The 13,892-nt window shown below is 44.9% G+C and overlaps 1 protein-coding gene across 1 annotated transcript in view; it reads right to left on the reverse strand.

Moving 5' to 3' along the window:
• Positions 1 to 13,892, reverse strand: part of LOC128343209 (transient receptor potential cation channel subfamily V member 6-like) — a 120,777-nt gene that overhangs the window by 33,489 nt on the left and 73,396 nt on the right. The window contains exons 2-6 of the mRNA XM_053291860.1: positions 11,561 to 11,658; positions 8,885 to 9,007; positions 7,336 to 7,476; positions 2,062 to 2,160; positions 1,232 to 1,407 (exon numbers count right to left, since the gene is read on the reverse strand). Coding sequence (XP_053147835.1) covers positions 1,232 to 1,407; positions 2,062 to 2,160; positions 7,336 to 7,476; positions 8,885 to 9,007; positions 11,561 to 11,658 — 637 coding nt within the window. The remainder of the gene's footprint in view (positions 1 to 1,231; positions 1,408 to 2,061; positions 2,161 to 7,335; positions 7,477 to 8,884; positions 9,008 to 11,560; positions 11,659 to 13,892) is intronic.

Below are 13,892 nucleotides of genomic sequence, written 5' to 3' on the forward strand. Positions count from 1 at the left end.
CAAAAAGTTCCCAAAGCAGTATGCAGTATAAATATTTGTAGCAATAGTGGTAGCAATGGTAGCCCTGGCAGGAGCCAAATCATGGTGGGGGGTGGGGTGTCCACCACACTGGCAGAATAGGATTTGCTACTCAGTGAGCAGAGCAGAGCAGCTTAGCTCTCAGGGGTTGTGCCAGCCATACTAAAGAGAGAGCAACCAGCATTTTTCACCTTTGTGCCACCCATGGCCAGGCCTACAACATATTCACCTGCAGCTTCGCGAGATATTTTATAGCTCCTACTGAGGAGGTATGCACTGGGTTATCCACCCGGGAGGCAGGGAGGGGAGTGCTAAAGCCAGTCATGTAGACTGGAGGAAGCTATATAAAGAGACTGTGTGAGCCCTTTCTCGCGTGCAATGAGAAAGGGCTACCCGTTTTTGTGGGGAGAGAGCCTGAAAGTGCTCACCTCCCTAAAGACGATCCTCATGACGTCCTTGGGTGTGCGGATCACCCACCCAGACGAACACCAGCTCCTGCCAGCAGCTCCAAGGGTCAGGGTACCGGGATGTGCCACCCCACTTTGCCCCACCCATTGGAGCTCCAATAATGCATCGCACGAGTGCACAGTGCATTATGGCGATCTCCCCTCCCTGAGTCTGCCAGCTGCAGCTGCTCAATCGCTCAAACAGGGTTAGGAGAGCACTCACTCTCCTAACCCCATTTCGAGGGGAGGCTCTGTAAAACCAGGCTGGGCTCCCTTAGCCCGGTTTTCCACACCCGTGTGAATAATCTCTGTGCCTATGCTGTAGCTCTCTCAGACTGGGGAGCTTCCCAGAGCTTAGGGTAGGCAAGTTCAGGGGATGTACAGGCTCCTTTGCAGATAGGGCCAAAAGTTGGGACTAGGAGGACGACAAGGTGTGCAAGGATGGCGCATAGCTGGTATACACACATTTACAAATGTGAGGATAAAACCCTCAGGTGTCTAAGACATCTCTGAGTTGTAGAATACCATTCATTAGTGGTTCATTTTGCTTCCTTATATTTTAATGCTCATTGTAGTTTTCCTTTAATGTATAAACACAGTTCATTTCCCCCCCTGTTTTGGTTTGGTTTTGATTAATCTCTGTATGTGATTTTGTTTCCCCACCCCCACCCCCCAACTATAATTTCAAATGCATCATGTCAACTAAAATAAAGTTAGCAACAAGTGTAGCAAAACGTGACCATGTAGGCATGGACCCATTTACTCACCACCGTGTTGCCCTCAACACCAGCCATCTTAAAGGGAGTAAGTCCCTGTTTGTTGGGGATTAGATCCAGGGCCCCGAGCTCTTTGTCTTCCTGGTTGTAACAGAGAATGAGATTGTACATTTGACATGCAGATGCCTTGTTAGGCTGGAGAACCAAGACATGGAGTACAGAGTTGCCTGCAAAAGCAGAAAGGGAAATCCAGAAACATTTCTTACATCCTGAGAAGGGCCTGACAGACAAGAGATGGTCTCTACTCAGTCTCATTAAAACTCTTTCTAGGTTTTATGAAATATTAGCTCAGCATGGGAAAAAAAAAGAATGCAGTTTTCCTAAATGAACTATATTCATCAATAAGATGAATCAGTTTGTTGCTGGCCTAGGTTTTGCTTAGTCTTTTTATTTTAAATTTTAATCAAGGAGGCTGAGGGCCAAGCTGCATGAACAAGAGAATCAAGCAGTTCTAACTGGGCTACATTCTCTGCATATTGAAAACCGGCATATCATGGAGTAGGATTCTAACTTATTTCTTTCCTTGACATTAGTTTTCTTATCTGCAGAGAGGTGGGTTTTTAAAAAAAAATGTAATATGGTGAAGCATTCAAATACATACTCCCCATCATGCAATCACAGAATATTAGCCTGTGGTGCTCAGGATCCCAACTTTGACATCCTGCCGCCTCCTCCTCCTGTCTCAGGAATGCCTGTCTACTCCAGTAGCCTGACCGTGACAGCAGGAAGCAGGCCTAGAATCCCAAGGCTAGGAGTGCGTGAGACCACGTTATCCTCCTCAAAAGAGCCCCCAAAGTGTAACTCCTTTGAAAATGCCCTACCCAAGGAGTCTTGTACTCGGATGTTGGCGCCATTTTCAATGAGCAGCTGCACAATTGCTTCACTCCCCGCACAGGCTGCGAAAGATAAAACATGTTCCCCTGAGGAGGCAGGGAAAAGAAAAGGAAGGTTGAAAAGTGTGAACAGCATCCAGGACACTATTTCCTATGGATAAAATTCACAAGCATGTTTCAAAGGTCCCTTCTTGGATAGGTTGTTGTTGGTTATGCCGTCGAGTCGGTCTCGACTCCTAGCGACCACAGAGCCCTGTGGTTTTCTTGGCAGAATACAGGAGGGGTTTACCATTGCCTTCTCCTGCACAGTATGAGATGATGCCTTTCAGCACCTTCCTATATCACTGCTGCCCGATATAGGAGTTCCCATATTCTGGGAAACATACCAGCGGGAAAGCAACCTGCCTAGAGAGCAGGAGAGCATTTATTGCGGTTTTATTTTTATTAGCATCAACTCAGGCCAATGGCCACCATTGTACATCCCTCCTTTTATAAGCAAAAATAGCTGTGCACTTGGTGTGATATAAACAATTAAATGGACAGAAGTCAATTTAATTGTTTATTTTACTAACCATTTACCCATTTTGGGACACCATCCTCCCCCCACCCTCATTCTGGGAATTTTAAGTTTGGTGAAGGTCCCAAGAATTCTCTGTGTGAGGTCCCCAGCCTATTCTTCCCCAGAATTACAGCTCCCAGGAATCTCTGGGGTGCAGATATACTCTATTGACTGTTGCTAAATGGAAGAGACAGTCTGATGACATCACTACACAGTTATCGGTGCCTAAATGCTTTGAAGGGAACTCCACACAGGCTGCGGTTTTCAGTGTTCTGTGTAACATGCATTTCCAACCCGTGTATCTACAATTTCAGCAAACCTGAAATGTGAACCATCTTTATCTTGTTCCAATATGTCAAAATTCACTCATTCTTCCCAGAGATTACAAAATCAATTGCAGTGAGATAAATGCCCTTTACTCTTCACTCTAATCAAACCATGACCTACAAGATTTAAAACAAAGTCTGAATACCCTTGGAGGTTACACATTTTCAACCAATAACGCTAGAACTCAATTTGAGCAAGAGAAGTTAGACGAGGGAGGCAAGATTCAGAGACATTCACCTCTTCACGCGCTCTCTCTGGAGTGTTACAATTTATTCTGAGTGAAAATTAATGAAGGTTCATTACCAAAATGCTTGAAAATTGATCTACTAAGCATGGTTTAATTACAGCTTGAAACAAGGAACGGGGGAATCTATCTACACACAGCATGTGAAATTCTCAGCTCCAGTGAAATCAGCTGGGAAATTCCAATCTACACTGGCTGCAGATTTGGCTCTTGAAGGAAACACAACCCTTTGAATGAAAATGCTGCAGCAGTAGGCTAGGGAATCTGAAAAATGAAAGAGCTGGAGAAAAGCCTGGAACAGCAACCTCTGAGCTGAAACTGCAGATGAAATCTGAAGAAAAGAATGGCATTCTGGTGGAGTATAAGAACAGAACAAAAAAAGCTGGGGGTGGGGGGAAGAGAAAAATGACTCAGCACCAGCAAACAGAAAATAGAAAAAGGAGGGAAAGACTCCCAAAGGTGCTGACAGATTACAACATATCTTGTTGCTAATTCAATGTCTTGTTGAGAAACATAAGTCACAAACATAAGTCATTGTGAACAGCTTTTATTTATTTAAGAATTGCCTGAAGAACATTTTTGCATAAGGCAATATTGAATGCATAAGGCAATACTGAATGAACCTATTGAAACTTATTAGCAACAAGACATATTGAATAAACCAATTGTAATTTATCAGCACTTTGGGAATCCTTCTCTCCTTTTTTCTATTTCAGAGGAGTATAGAAACCGAGGCGTTATCGATACTGGAAATCCATATCAGTTTTATACCAGCTTAACTGCTATGGTTTCCCCCAAATCCAAATTTATTCTAACATGCAGCTGCACACATTTTATGCAGTACTAAAAAAAAAATGTGCAGTGGAAACTAAGTTTTTGTCCCATGGGGGCTATGGAGTTTAATGTTAGGTTTTACCTAACTTATTAAATAGAATAAGATATAGAAGAGAAAAAGAAACAGAAAATAAGGATGAATGCTATTTCATTTCCATCTTTATAACTGTTGTATTTTGTTCAGTAATTGTTTATGTTTTGTTGTCCCAGCAGAGATCCTGTGTGTGTGGCGGGGGGCGGGAGCTGGTGGGATGGGGGTGGAATCAGAAAGGAAAGGGGAGGAAAAGGAGAAGGAGAAAATGGTGTTGTTCCTGAATACACTTTTAGTTAAGTCTATATGAGATTACTTTGTCTAATCTATATGAGATTACTGTGTCTTTGAGAGAGAAGTAGCTATAAAACACAACCTTATACAAAAAGTATATTAGAGCCTTCCCTTAATTCTTTGCAAGCCATGCCTTTTTATTGCTTCCTCTATGAGAGTGTGTCTCATTTCCTTCCTTCTACGGCTACTAGTCGGAGGGCTATAGGCCACCTCTAGCCTCAAAGGCAGGATGCCTCTGAGTACCAGTCGCAGGGAAGTAACAGCAGGAGAGAGGGCATGCCCTCAACTCCTGCCTGTATGCTTCCAGCAGCATCTGGTGGGCCACTGTGTGAAACAGGATGCTGGACTGGATGGGCCTTGGGCCTGATCCAGCAGGGCGGTTCTCATGTTTCTTCCTTCCTTCTATTGTTATTTCCCCTTGTCTCTTGTTTCTTTCTTTTTCTATTCATTTTCTCTCTCTCTTTCTTAATGGGATTCTTGTGGATGGGGTGGACTGCACCCACCACTTTGTGCAATAGGAAACAAAGCTTAGAATAAACCTTGTCCTGAATAATCCTCGAGATTGTTTGGTGAGGGTACAGAGAATTCTTTGCTAAGAGACTCCTAGTCCATTCTTCTCCTGACAACTACGGTTCCCACCGGAGCCAAGGAACAAAAGAAATACCAATTTAAGTCTGCAGTGTAGGTAGTGGTGTTGGAGCCCAAGAGTGAGCTTGAAATTCTCTCGCTCATATCTGCCTCAACCATGAGATCATCAAGTGGCAAACTGCTATGTTCTCAAACTCCCACCCAACTGCAATTTTGGTATTATAATGCTGACCTAGCCACCTATTGGCGCAGCGGGGGAAAGAGTTGACTAGCAAGCCAGAGGTTGCCGGTTTGAATCCCTGCTGGTATGTTTCCCAGACTATGGGGAGCAGCTATATCGAGCAGCTGAGATTTAGGAAGGTGCTGAAAGGCATCATCTCATACTGTACGGGAAATGGCAATGGTAAACCCCTCCTGTATTCTACCAAAGACAACCACATGGCTCTGTGGTCACCAGGAGTCGACACCGATTCGATAGCACAACTTTACCTTTACCTTAGTAACATTAGGATTAATGAGATAATATTTGTGAAGCATTTGGAAGCCTTCAGATATACTATATAAATGCTCATCATTCTGATCCAGCAGCTCTAGCTGCATTGTAAAGAAGTACTTATGTGATGCAATTAGTTGTGCCCAAATCTGGAAGCACACTCATTCACACACCCGTTCAAATGTGACCCCTCTGAAAGCAATTTATTTATTTATTTATTTATTTATTATTTACATTTATATCCTGCTCTTCCTCCATGGCGCCCAGAGCGGTGTACTACATACTTGAGTTTCTCCTCACAACAACCCTGTGAAGTAGGTTAGGCTGAGAGAGAAGTGACTGGCCCAGAGTCACCCAGCTAGTATCATGGCTGAATGGGGATTTGGACTCGGGTCTCCCCGGTCCTAGTCCAGCACTCTAACCACTACACCTCACTGGCTCTCAGTACAATGCATTGAATGCAACTGCACTTGGATATGTGGCCCAATGTGAATTTGGATGTGCCTCTGTTTTGCACCTGTAGTTCTTGATCCAGCACCAATTATAAACATGGACTTCCCTTTCTAGATTGTTTAAAAAAAATGTTGGGGGTAGTGGTGGAACCTTCTGCATGCAAGCTGCTCTTCCCAGAATGGCTCCATCTCCTGAGGGAAATATCTTACAGTACTCACACATCAAATCTCCCATTCATATGTAACCAGGGCAGACCCTGCTTAGCTAAGGGGACAGTTCATGCTTGCTACCACAAGACCAGCTCTCCTGCAATGTCTTGAAATTCCCTGATGAAGCAAGAGGCATAGCAGCCACAGTTTCTCCTGCATCTCACTCCCCTGGTCATGTTATCCCAACTCCTCTTCCCTCCTTCAGTAATGAGAGTTCCTATATTTTCAGAATGGGACTCCTATATTTCAATAGCTGTGAAGAAAAGAGGTGGCAGCCACTTGTTACGCAGGAGTGAGAAACGCGACACCTGCTGAAATTCCATTTCTGTGTGATATTTAGAAAAGTAAATAAGAATTCTGAACTCCTTTGCCTCTGCTTACCCTAGAAGTGGTTTTGGTCTTCATGAGCATCACTTGGTGATGACTGCACAGCATCAAGTGAAGACTTGCACATGTGAATCATCCACCAGAGACAGGACATTCATGCTTTTCATATAAGATTTTTCAAAGAGGCCCCCCTGCAAAGCTATTTGCTAGCGAGGAACATGGGCTAACAGCAGAGGCATAAGAACAAAGGACTGCAGCCTAATTTATATATTTAATTATCCTGGGTGTGCCTTTAGAATGCGCATCCCAGCGCCCAGCTGATTGGCTGGGCGGTGGAGGCGCCTGATAGGCTGAGGCGCACCCAGGAGGATTGGTCGCCATGGCAGTGGTGGCAGGCCTGGCCGCGGAGGCCAAGCCCAGGAGTGGGGAAAGATGGGGGGGGCAGAAGTGACGGTATGGAGGAGAGGCAGCTGGGCCCGGCATGGGCTGGCCATGGTCAGGAAGTGGAGACTGGGGCAGAAGGTGGGGGGAAGAGGTAACCGCCGGCCCCAAAGAGCACACAGATGCTCTGTGCAGGGTCAGCTAGTTGTTACTAATTTCTGTCTGGAAAGCACTGCTTCCGACTGCAGGGCGCTTTCTGCATTACACGCTGCAACAGTTTCCACAAAGTGTGCTTCTGTACTGCACTGAACAACCCTTTACTCATGGTTTGAAACCTTTGCACCATTCCATTGCACCTTGCAACACTTCTACCAGCACAAAGCTCGTAATCTGGAAGATGCCCAAGTGGAGGCTCTCATAGTGGAATGTCTCTCCATACAAAACATCCTCTGCAGAGAGAAAAGTAGACTGTGAAGGAAAGACCTTCTAGAAAGCAGATCATATCCAGGACTGCAGACATACCAAAATAGATGAGGTTGTCACTTCTGCACCTGAAGACATACCCAGTGGCCCGTGGGCTGTTAATATCTGCTCCCTTCTCAAGCAAAGCTTTCACCAGGTTTAGGTTTCTGCTCACCACAGCTATATGAAGAGCTGTCTGTCCTGGAAAACACATACAAACAACCCTTACCTGAGGCTCTTAGGAAGACAGCATTAACAAACACTCTCACACTCACTGCATTATTAGCACGTGAACGACTAACAAACAGTACTGAGATCTACTCTTAAATCAGTTGTCAGCCTCATGTACAATATTCTCAAGGAAACTCATCTGGGTTAAGAGCAGAAAAAAGGGATGTGGCACTTGGTGCAGCATCGACACGGATGCCGATTTTAATTACCAATACAATTGCGAAATTAATTGCCATTCAAATGAAAAGCTCCTGTTCTCTCTCTGACTTTCAGGTTTTAGTGTTTTGTTGACTCTGATCTGAGAAACTGAAGATGGAATATTAGGCAGCAGAAACAGAAGCCTCGGTGACCTGGTATAATGCAGGGACTATGAGTTTGAGCAGGGACATCCTTAATTTAAAATTTGCCATGGACTCGGTGGGTGGCTCTCAGCTTCATCCCCTGACAATATTGCCATAATAATACTGACCTGCTCTGATTACATAGCCCTGCAGAATGTTCAAAGCCGGACTTCATATATTATTATTGCACCATCTGTGCACACAACACTTTACACTGAGTGCGAAGCTCTCAGTAAGCATTGCAACAGGTTGTTGAAAGGATTATAAAGATTATAGTACATGTGAAGCACTTTCAGCACAGTAGATAAATACAAATGATTATACATGTGATTAGATACATGCCAGTGAAGTGCATGGACAGAGAACTTGGACCTGGGAATCCAGATTCAGATCCCTACTCAGTCGTGGAATTCACCAGGTGACTCTCGCAGCCTAGCCCACCCCACAGGGTTATTGTTCAGGTAAAATCAGACAACCCCACAACACCACCCAGAGCTCTTTGGAGGAAGGGTGGGAGTCAAATGTAAGCAAAAACTGGGATGGTTTTATTGAAAGGCAGTATATAAATCTAACAATAAATAAAATATAAAATAAAATCAATCTGGGCATTTTGAAATATATCACAAACATTATGTAGTACAAGCTCTTGATGGGGGAAAGGAATGGAGGGCAGCATCTCCAGACAATTATCCCCCTCTTCTAGAAATATGATATTTTCTGACCGCTCCCTTTCGGTTTTATTCTAAACTTTTCTAAAAGCGGGGAGGGGTGGATTTCAGCAGTTTTCAAATCTTCTTCTTTGCACTTGATCTATCTGCAGAGGAACCACGCTTCAGTGCAGTTGATTCTAGGGTGCACTCTCCGTTCATACAGGCCACCCCCATTGGGCCCCACCACTGGCCTCAGTGTGCACTGGAGGGCAACATTAGATGTTACCAACATCTCAGAATGCTCTTCCAATCTCTTATTTAGCTGATCCATCGAGCTGTTGCACTCCGTAAAGTCTGACTCACCTGTGAGCACCTTTGCATCCTTACCTCTGTACAGCTCTGATGTCATCACCTCGTCCACCAGATCTGGAGCTGTGTCCATCAGGAGCTGGGCGGCTTCCAAGCTACTGTACAAGGCAGCTACATGCAGTGCTGTCTCCCCCGCAGCACCTAGAGAGAGCATCAGAGGCATAGAACATGCCACGTGTCATTCCAGGGGTCTGGGGATGGTCCCACAGCAATTAGGAAATGTAGCAATGTGGCATCTCCTCTCAGCATACAGAATTTTGCCTCTCTTGTTCATGCGCATATTATTATTATTTACTTATTATTTATTCGATTTCTATACTGCCCCTCCAGAAATGGCTCAGGGTGGTTTACACAGAGAAATAACAAATAAATAAGATGGATCCCTGTCCCCAAAGGGCTCACAATCATTTTATCAATGCACAGCAGCTTATGCACCTTCCAGGTAAAGGTAAAGCTGTGCTGGTGAGTCGGTGTCGACTAGGGGTGTGCGTTTCGTTTCGGATACAAAACGTTTTATGCACAAAACAGGCCATATCGGCTATTTTGTAGCCATAACAAAACACCCAATGCTCAAAACAGAAAATTTTGTAGCCAAAACAGAACTTCCCTGTTTCGGATACAAAATGTTTTGTTGTTTCGGCTGTTTTGGAATTCTATTTTGCAATCGCAGAAAGTCTTTCTCCTTTAGTATCTATTTTGAGTTTTGACATCTGTTTGAATTTCCAGCCCTTCCAGCCCACAGATTGGCCAGCGAAAGCATGGGCTGATCTGCTGGCAATTGCCTCCTTATTCCTTTTAAGCAAATTTAAGGGTAAATTTTACCCTCATTGGCTAGTGGGGCAGTGCGCATTTCACTGTTGTTGTTTCACACTGTTGTGTGTAGATCAATTGCATTTCGGGCGGGGGGGATGTGGATATGCATGACCTTTGGAAATCTGCCTGATTTTTTCCAAAGCTCTGCTGTTGTTGATGTGTGATGTTGATGTTATTTGGGGTGGATTGGGGGCCGAAAGGGGTCTTTAGGGGAAGAAGAGTGATTCAGGTGGTAGTGCCCCAATGGGTGCCTGCTGCCACACAGATTCCAAAGGAATTGGGAAAAGGGCTGATTTTTAAAGAATTTCTGAAGTTCACATGTCTTTGGGGCAGATTCGGGGCAGAAAGGGGGCCTGAGGGGCAAAACAGTGGGTTGGGTGGCAGTGCCCCAAGGGGTGCCTGCCACAACCCAGATTCCAAAGGAATAGGCCAAAGGGCTGATTTCTTAGGAATTGTTGGACGTTTACGCTTCTTTAAGGTTCCCCCCCCCGGAATAATGGAGGTTTCAGCAGACCCATAACTCCACCTGGGGGGCACTGGGGTGGCTGGGAGTGAGTGGTGGTGTAGTGCACATAGGGTGCCAACCGCCCCCATGGGTTGCTGACCCATGAGGTGCTGGGTTCTGTTGTTTCTGAGGTGTTCTGAGTGTAGATTATCTGGTAGGATATGAGATTTTCAACGACAAACCATGAATCCACTCTCATATGCTACCAGAGAATCTGAATCTACACTCAAAACATCTCAGAAACAACAGAACCCAGTACCCCATGGGTTAGCAACCCATGGGGGTGGTTGGCACCCTATGTGCTCTACACCACCACTCACTCTGGGCCACCCTGGTGCCCCCCAAGTGAAGTTATGGGGCAGGAATTATGGAGGTCCATCATTCCCTATGGGGAAGAACTTTACAGACACGCAAATTCCATTACATCTTTAAAAATCAGCCTTCTGCCCAATTCCTTTGAATTAATTCTGGCAGCTTCCTTTCCCCCACTGGGCACTACCACCCACCCTACTCTGCTCTGGGCCACCCCTTTCCCCCCAACATGAAGCTATACTTTTGCTAAAACCTCAATTCTTCCCTAAGAGAAAAATCCTATACTTCAAAAATTCACCAAAACCCAGCCCTTCGCCCAATTCCTCTGAAATTTGGGTGGTAGTTTCCACCCATTGGGCACTACCACACACACACACACACACACACACACACACACACACACACACACACCAGTTTTTCCCTGGGGCCATTTTTTAAAATCCAAAACATTTCGGATTTGGATTTTGCAATTTCGAACAAAGAACAAAATTGGGGTGTTTTGGATTGTCTGGTTTCGAACAAAGAACAAAACAGGGCTATTTCGGATTCGGGCCAAAAACAAAACAGAAAAAGAAAAAAGACGTACAACCCTAGTGTCGACTCCTAGCAACCACAGAGCCCTGTGGTTGTCTTTGGTAGAATACAGGAGGGGTTTACCATTGCCTCCTCCCACACAGTATGAGATGATGCCTTTCATCATCTTCCTATATTGCTTCTGCCCAATATAGGCGTTTCCCATAGTCTGGGAAACATACCAGCGGGGATTCGAACCAGCAACCTCTGGCTTGCTAGTCAAGTCATTTTCGCACTGCCAGGTACAAAAGATGAAACTGTTCTGTTTGGGATTAGGAGGGCCAAGAAGCATAGGACACTTATACTGTCTGGTCCATCTGCCACATCTGAAGCTGCTCTTAAGAGACCTCCAGTTTAAAAAATCCACTCTGCACACATTTCTAGTATTGTCACTTCTTCTTCCTCTCCTCAGAATGTTTGTGCCTTCTCATGCCAAGCACCATGGGGTCAGAATGAGCAGGATGGAGCAGGACAGAGCCAAGGATCAGTACCTCTCTCATGAATGTCACAGTTGTTGCTGGCAAGCAGCTTCTGGATGGCTGGGACATCGTTTTCCTTTGCAGCCAAGAGGAGAGGAGAGTCCCAGATCCTGAAACAAGCAGAAACCAAGCAAAACAACACTTCAGAATACTGTAAACTACAATCAACATAATGTTCATTGGAAGATATTTCTTCCCACATCAGCAACATGGTCTTTCATAACTAGGACAAGTGCTTTTATCAGTATGACAACCCAAAAATGCCCAAGAGACAGACAGAGTTTCCTACTTCCATCACCCTTGACTGGAGGCCTGCAGGCTTTCATTAAAATACATTACTTCAAAAGAAAAACGGCAGTTCTTTTGTATGGGTAAACATTGCACAGAGAGAGGACAGAAAATGCTAACTCAGCTAATACGCAAGGATGTCTTTATTCCTGCAGTATCTCCTAGTAGCAAGAACTACAAGCAGTACAAGCATAATTTCAGCGATATTATTCAGTGACAAACGTTTCAGTTATGTTTTGTTGTACTTGGTTTTTTAAAAAAAGTTAAACTTTATCAGTATGATCTTTTTCAAACTATGACTAAGGCAATATAATAAAAATAATATGAGACCTATCATTTACAACTACTACTATAATATTTATATTCCACTTGTCAACCAAAGTTCTCAAAGCGGTTTACATAGAAAAATGAATAATACATACCTAAGATGGTCCCCTGTCCCCAAAGGGCTCACAATCTAAAAAGAAACACAAGGCAACACACCAGCAACAGCCACTGGAGGGGTGCTATGCTGGGGAGGGATAGGGCCAGTTGCTCTCCCCCTGCTAAATAGAAGAGAACCACCACTTTGAAAGATGCCTCTTTGCTTCGTTAGAGCCAAGCTACACAGTTATTTCACCACATGAAAAACATAAGCCTAGACTTTGACAGCTGAGAATTCTAGTGGCTTCCCTGGAGACTAGAGAGGACCGGGCACTTCATTCAACCTTATCTGTGATTTACTGTCTTTGTCCTTTAGCGGCTGTGGGCCAAACTAGATGCAACTTCAAACACACACTTAGGCCCTGCACACTTGGGTTTTATTTTTTTGTAAAGAGCTGCAGGGGCAAAAGCTCAAGATCAGGAGTGTGGTACAATAGTTAACGAATTTAACCTTTGGCCTCAACATGGTCCCAATCCAGATTGCTCGCCCATGGCTGCTGAGTGTGCTGCAGGGGAAGCTGCCATTGGTGCCAAAGGTAGCTTCCATCCTAATGCAAATAGCAGACACGTGGCCCCAATTCAGAGCAGGACTGCAGCAGAGGCAAAGGATTAAATACCTCCACTGTCATGCCATGATCCAAATCTGGATTCCTCCACCCAACTGCAGGTGCTATTGACAAAAGGGGTGGGTGAGATTCAGGGCCAAAGAATGTAATGCATAAAGGTAGAGTGTGCTGTCGGGTTGGTGTCAGCTCCTGGCGCCCACAGAGCCCTGAGCTTGTCTTTGGTAGAATACGGGAGGGGTTCACCATTGTCTCTTCCCGCGCAGTCAGTATGAGATGATGCCTTTCAGCTTCTTCCTGTATTGCTGCTGCCCGATATAGGTGTTTCCCATAGTCTGGGAAACATACCGGCAGGGATTCGAACTGGCAACCTCTGGCTTGCTAGTCAAGTCATCTCCCCGCTGCGCCATTAGGTGGCTGATAATGTAATGCATAGTCACCCCTTTACTTGTCCCTAGCCACTGAGAGAAGTGAGGAGCAGGGGAAACTGGCCACTCAAAACAGAGGGAAGAAGAGATCATCAGTAAAAGGGAGATCATCATCATTATCAGGGAGAAAGATGGGTAATTCTACAACTGCATTCTACAACTGCATTCTACAATCTCCTCCAACTTTCTCTCTTCAGAATTCCCACAGGCAGAGTTTGGCTTAACACGGCTCCTTTCCACGTGATGTGTTTAACCGGCAATTAGGCTCCAAATATGATTTCTGATGTCAAGATCTTTAGAGGGGTATCAATTATATTCAAGCATTTGGGAACACACTATGATAGTTTCGTGGGGTCATTATAGAGGCCTTCCTTCCACCTCCAAGTCCGGTATCCCTGCATTGACAGGATGCCTAAAGCAAACAAAAGCATGGCTGTTTTGTACTTCATTAAAGCTGGTATTCATATACATTCTCCCTCTGAAACAAGGTGCAGAAAGTTACTAGCAATATCTAAGAGAGTCATCTTTGGTAGTCATCCCAACAATGCACTTGGGAAAGGATGCTGTGCTAACACAAGGTTCCAAGTTCCCTCCCTGGCAGCATCTCCAAGACAGGGCTAAGAGAGACTCCTGCCTGCAACC

Source organism: Hemicordylus capensis, chromosome 2 (assembly GCF_027244095.1).
Source record: "Hemicordylus capensis ecotype Gifberg chromosome 2, rHemCap1.1.pri, whole genome shotgun sequence".
Classification (NCBI taxonomy): Eukaryota; Metazoa; Chordata; class Lepidosauria; order Squamata; family Cordylidae; genus Hemicordylus; species Hemicordylus capensis.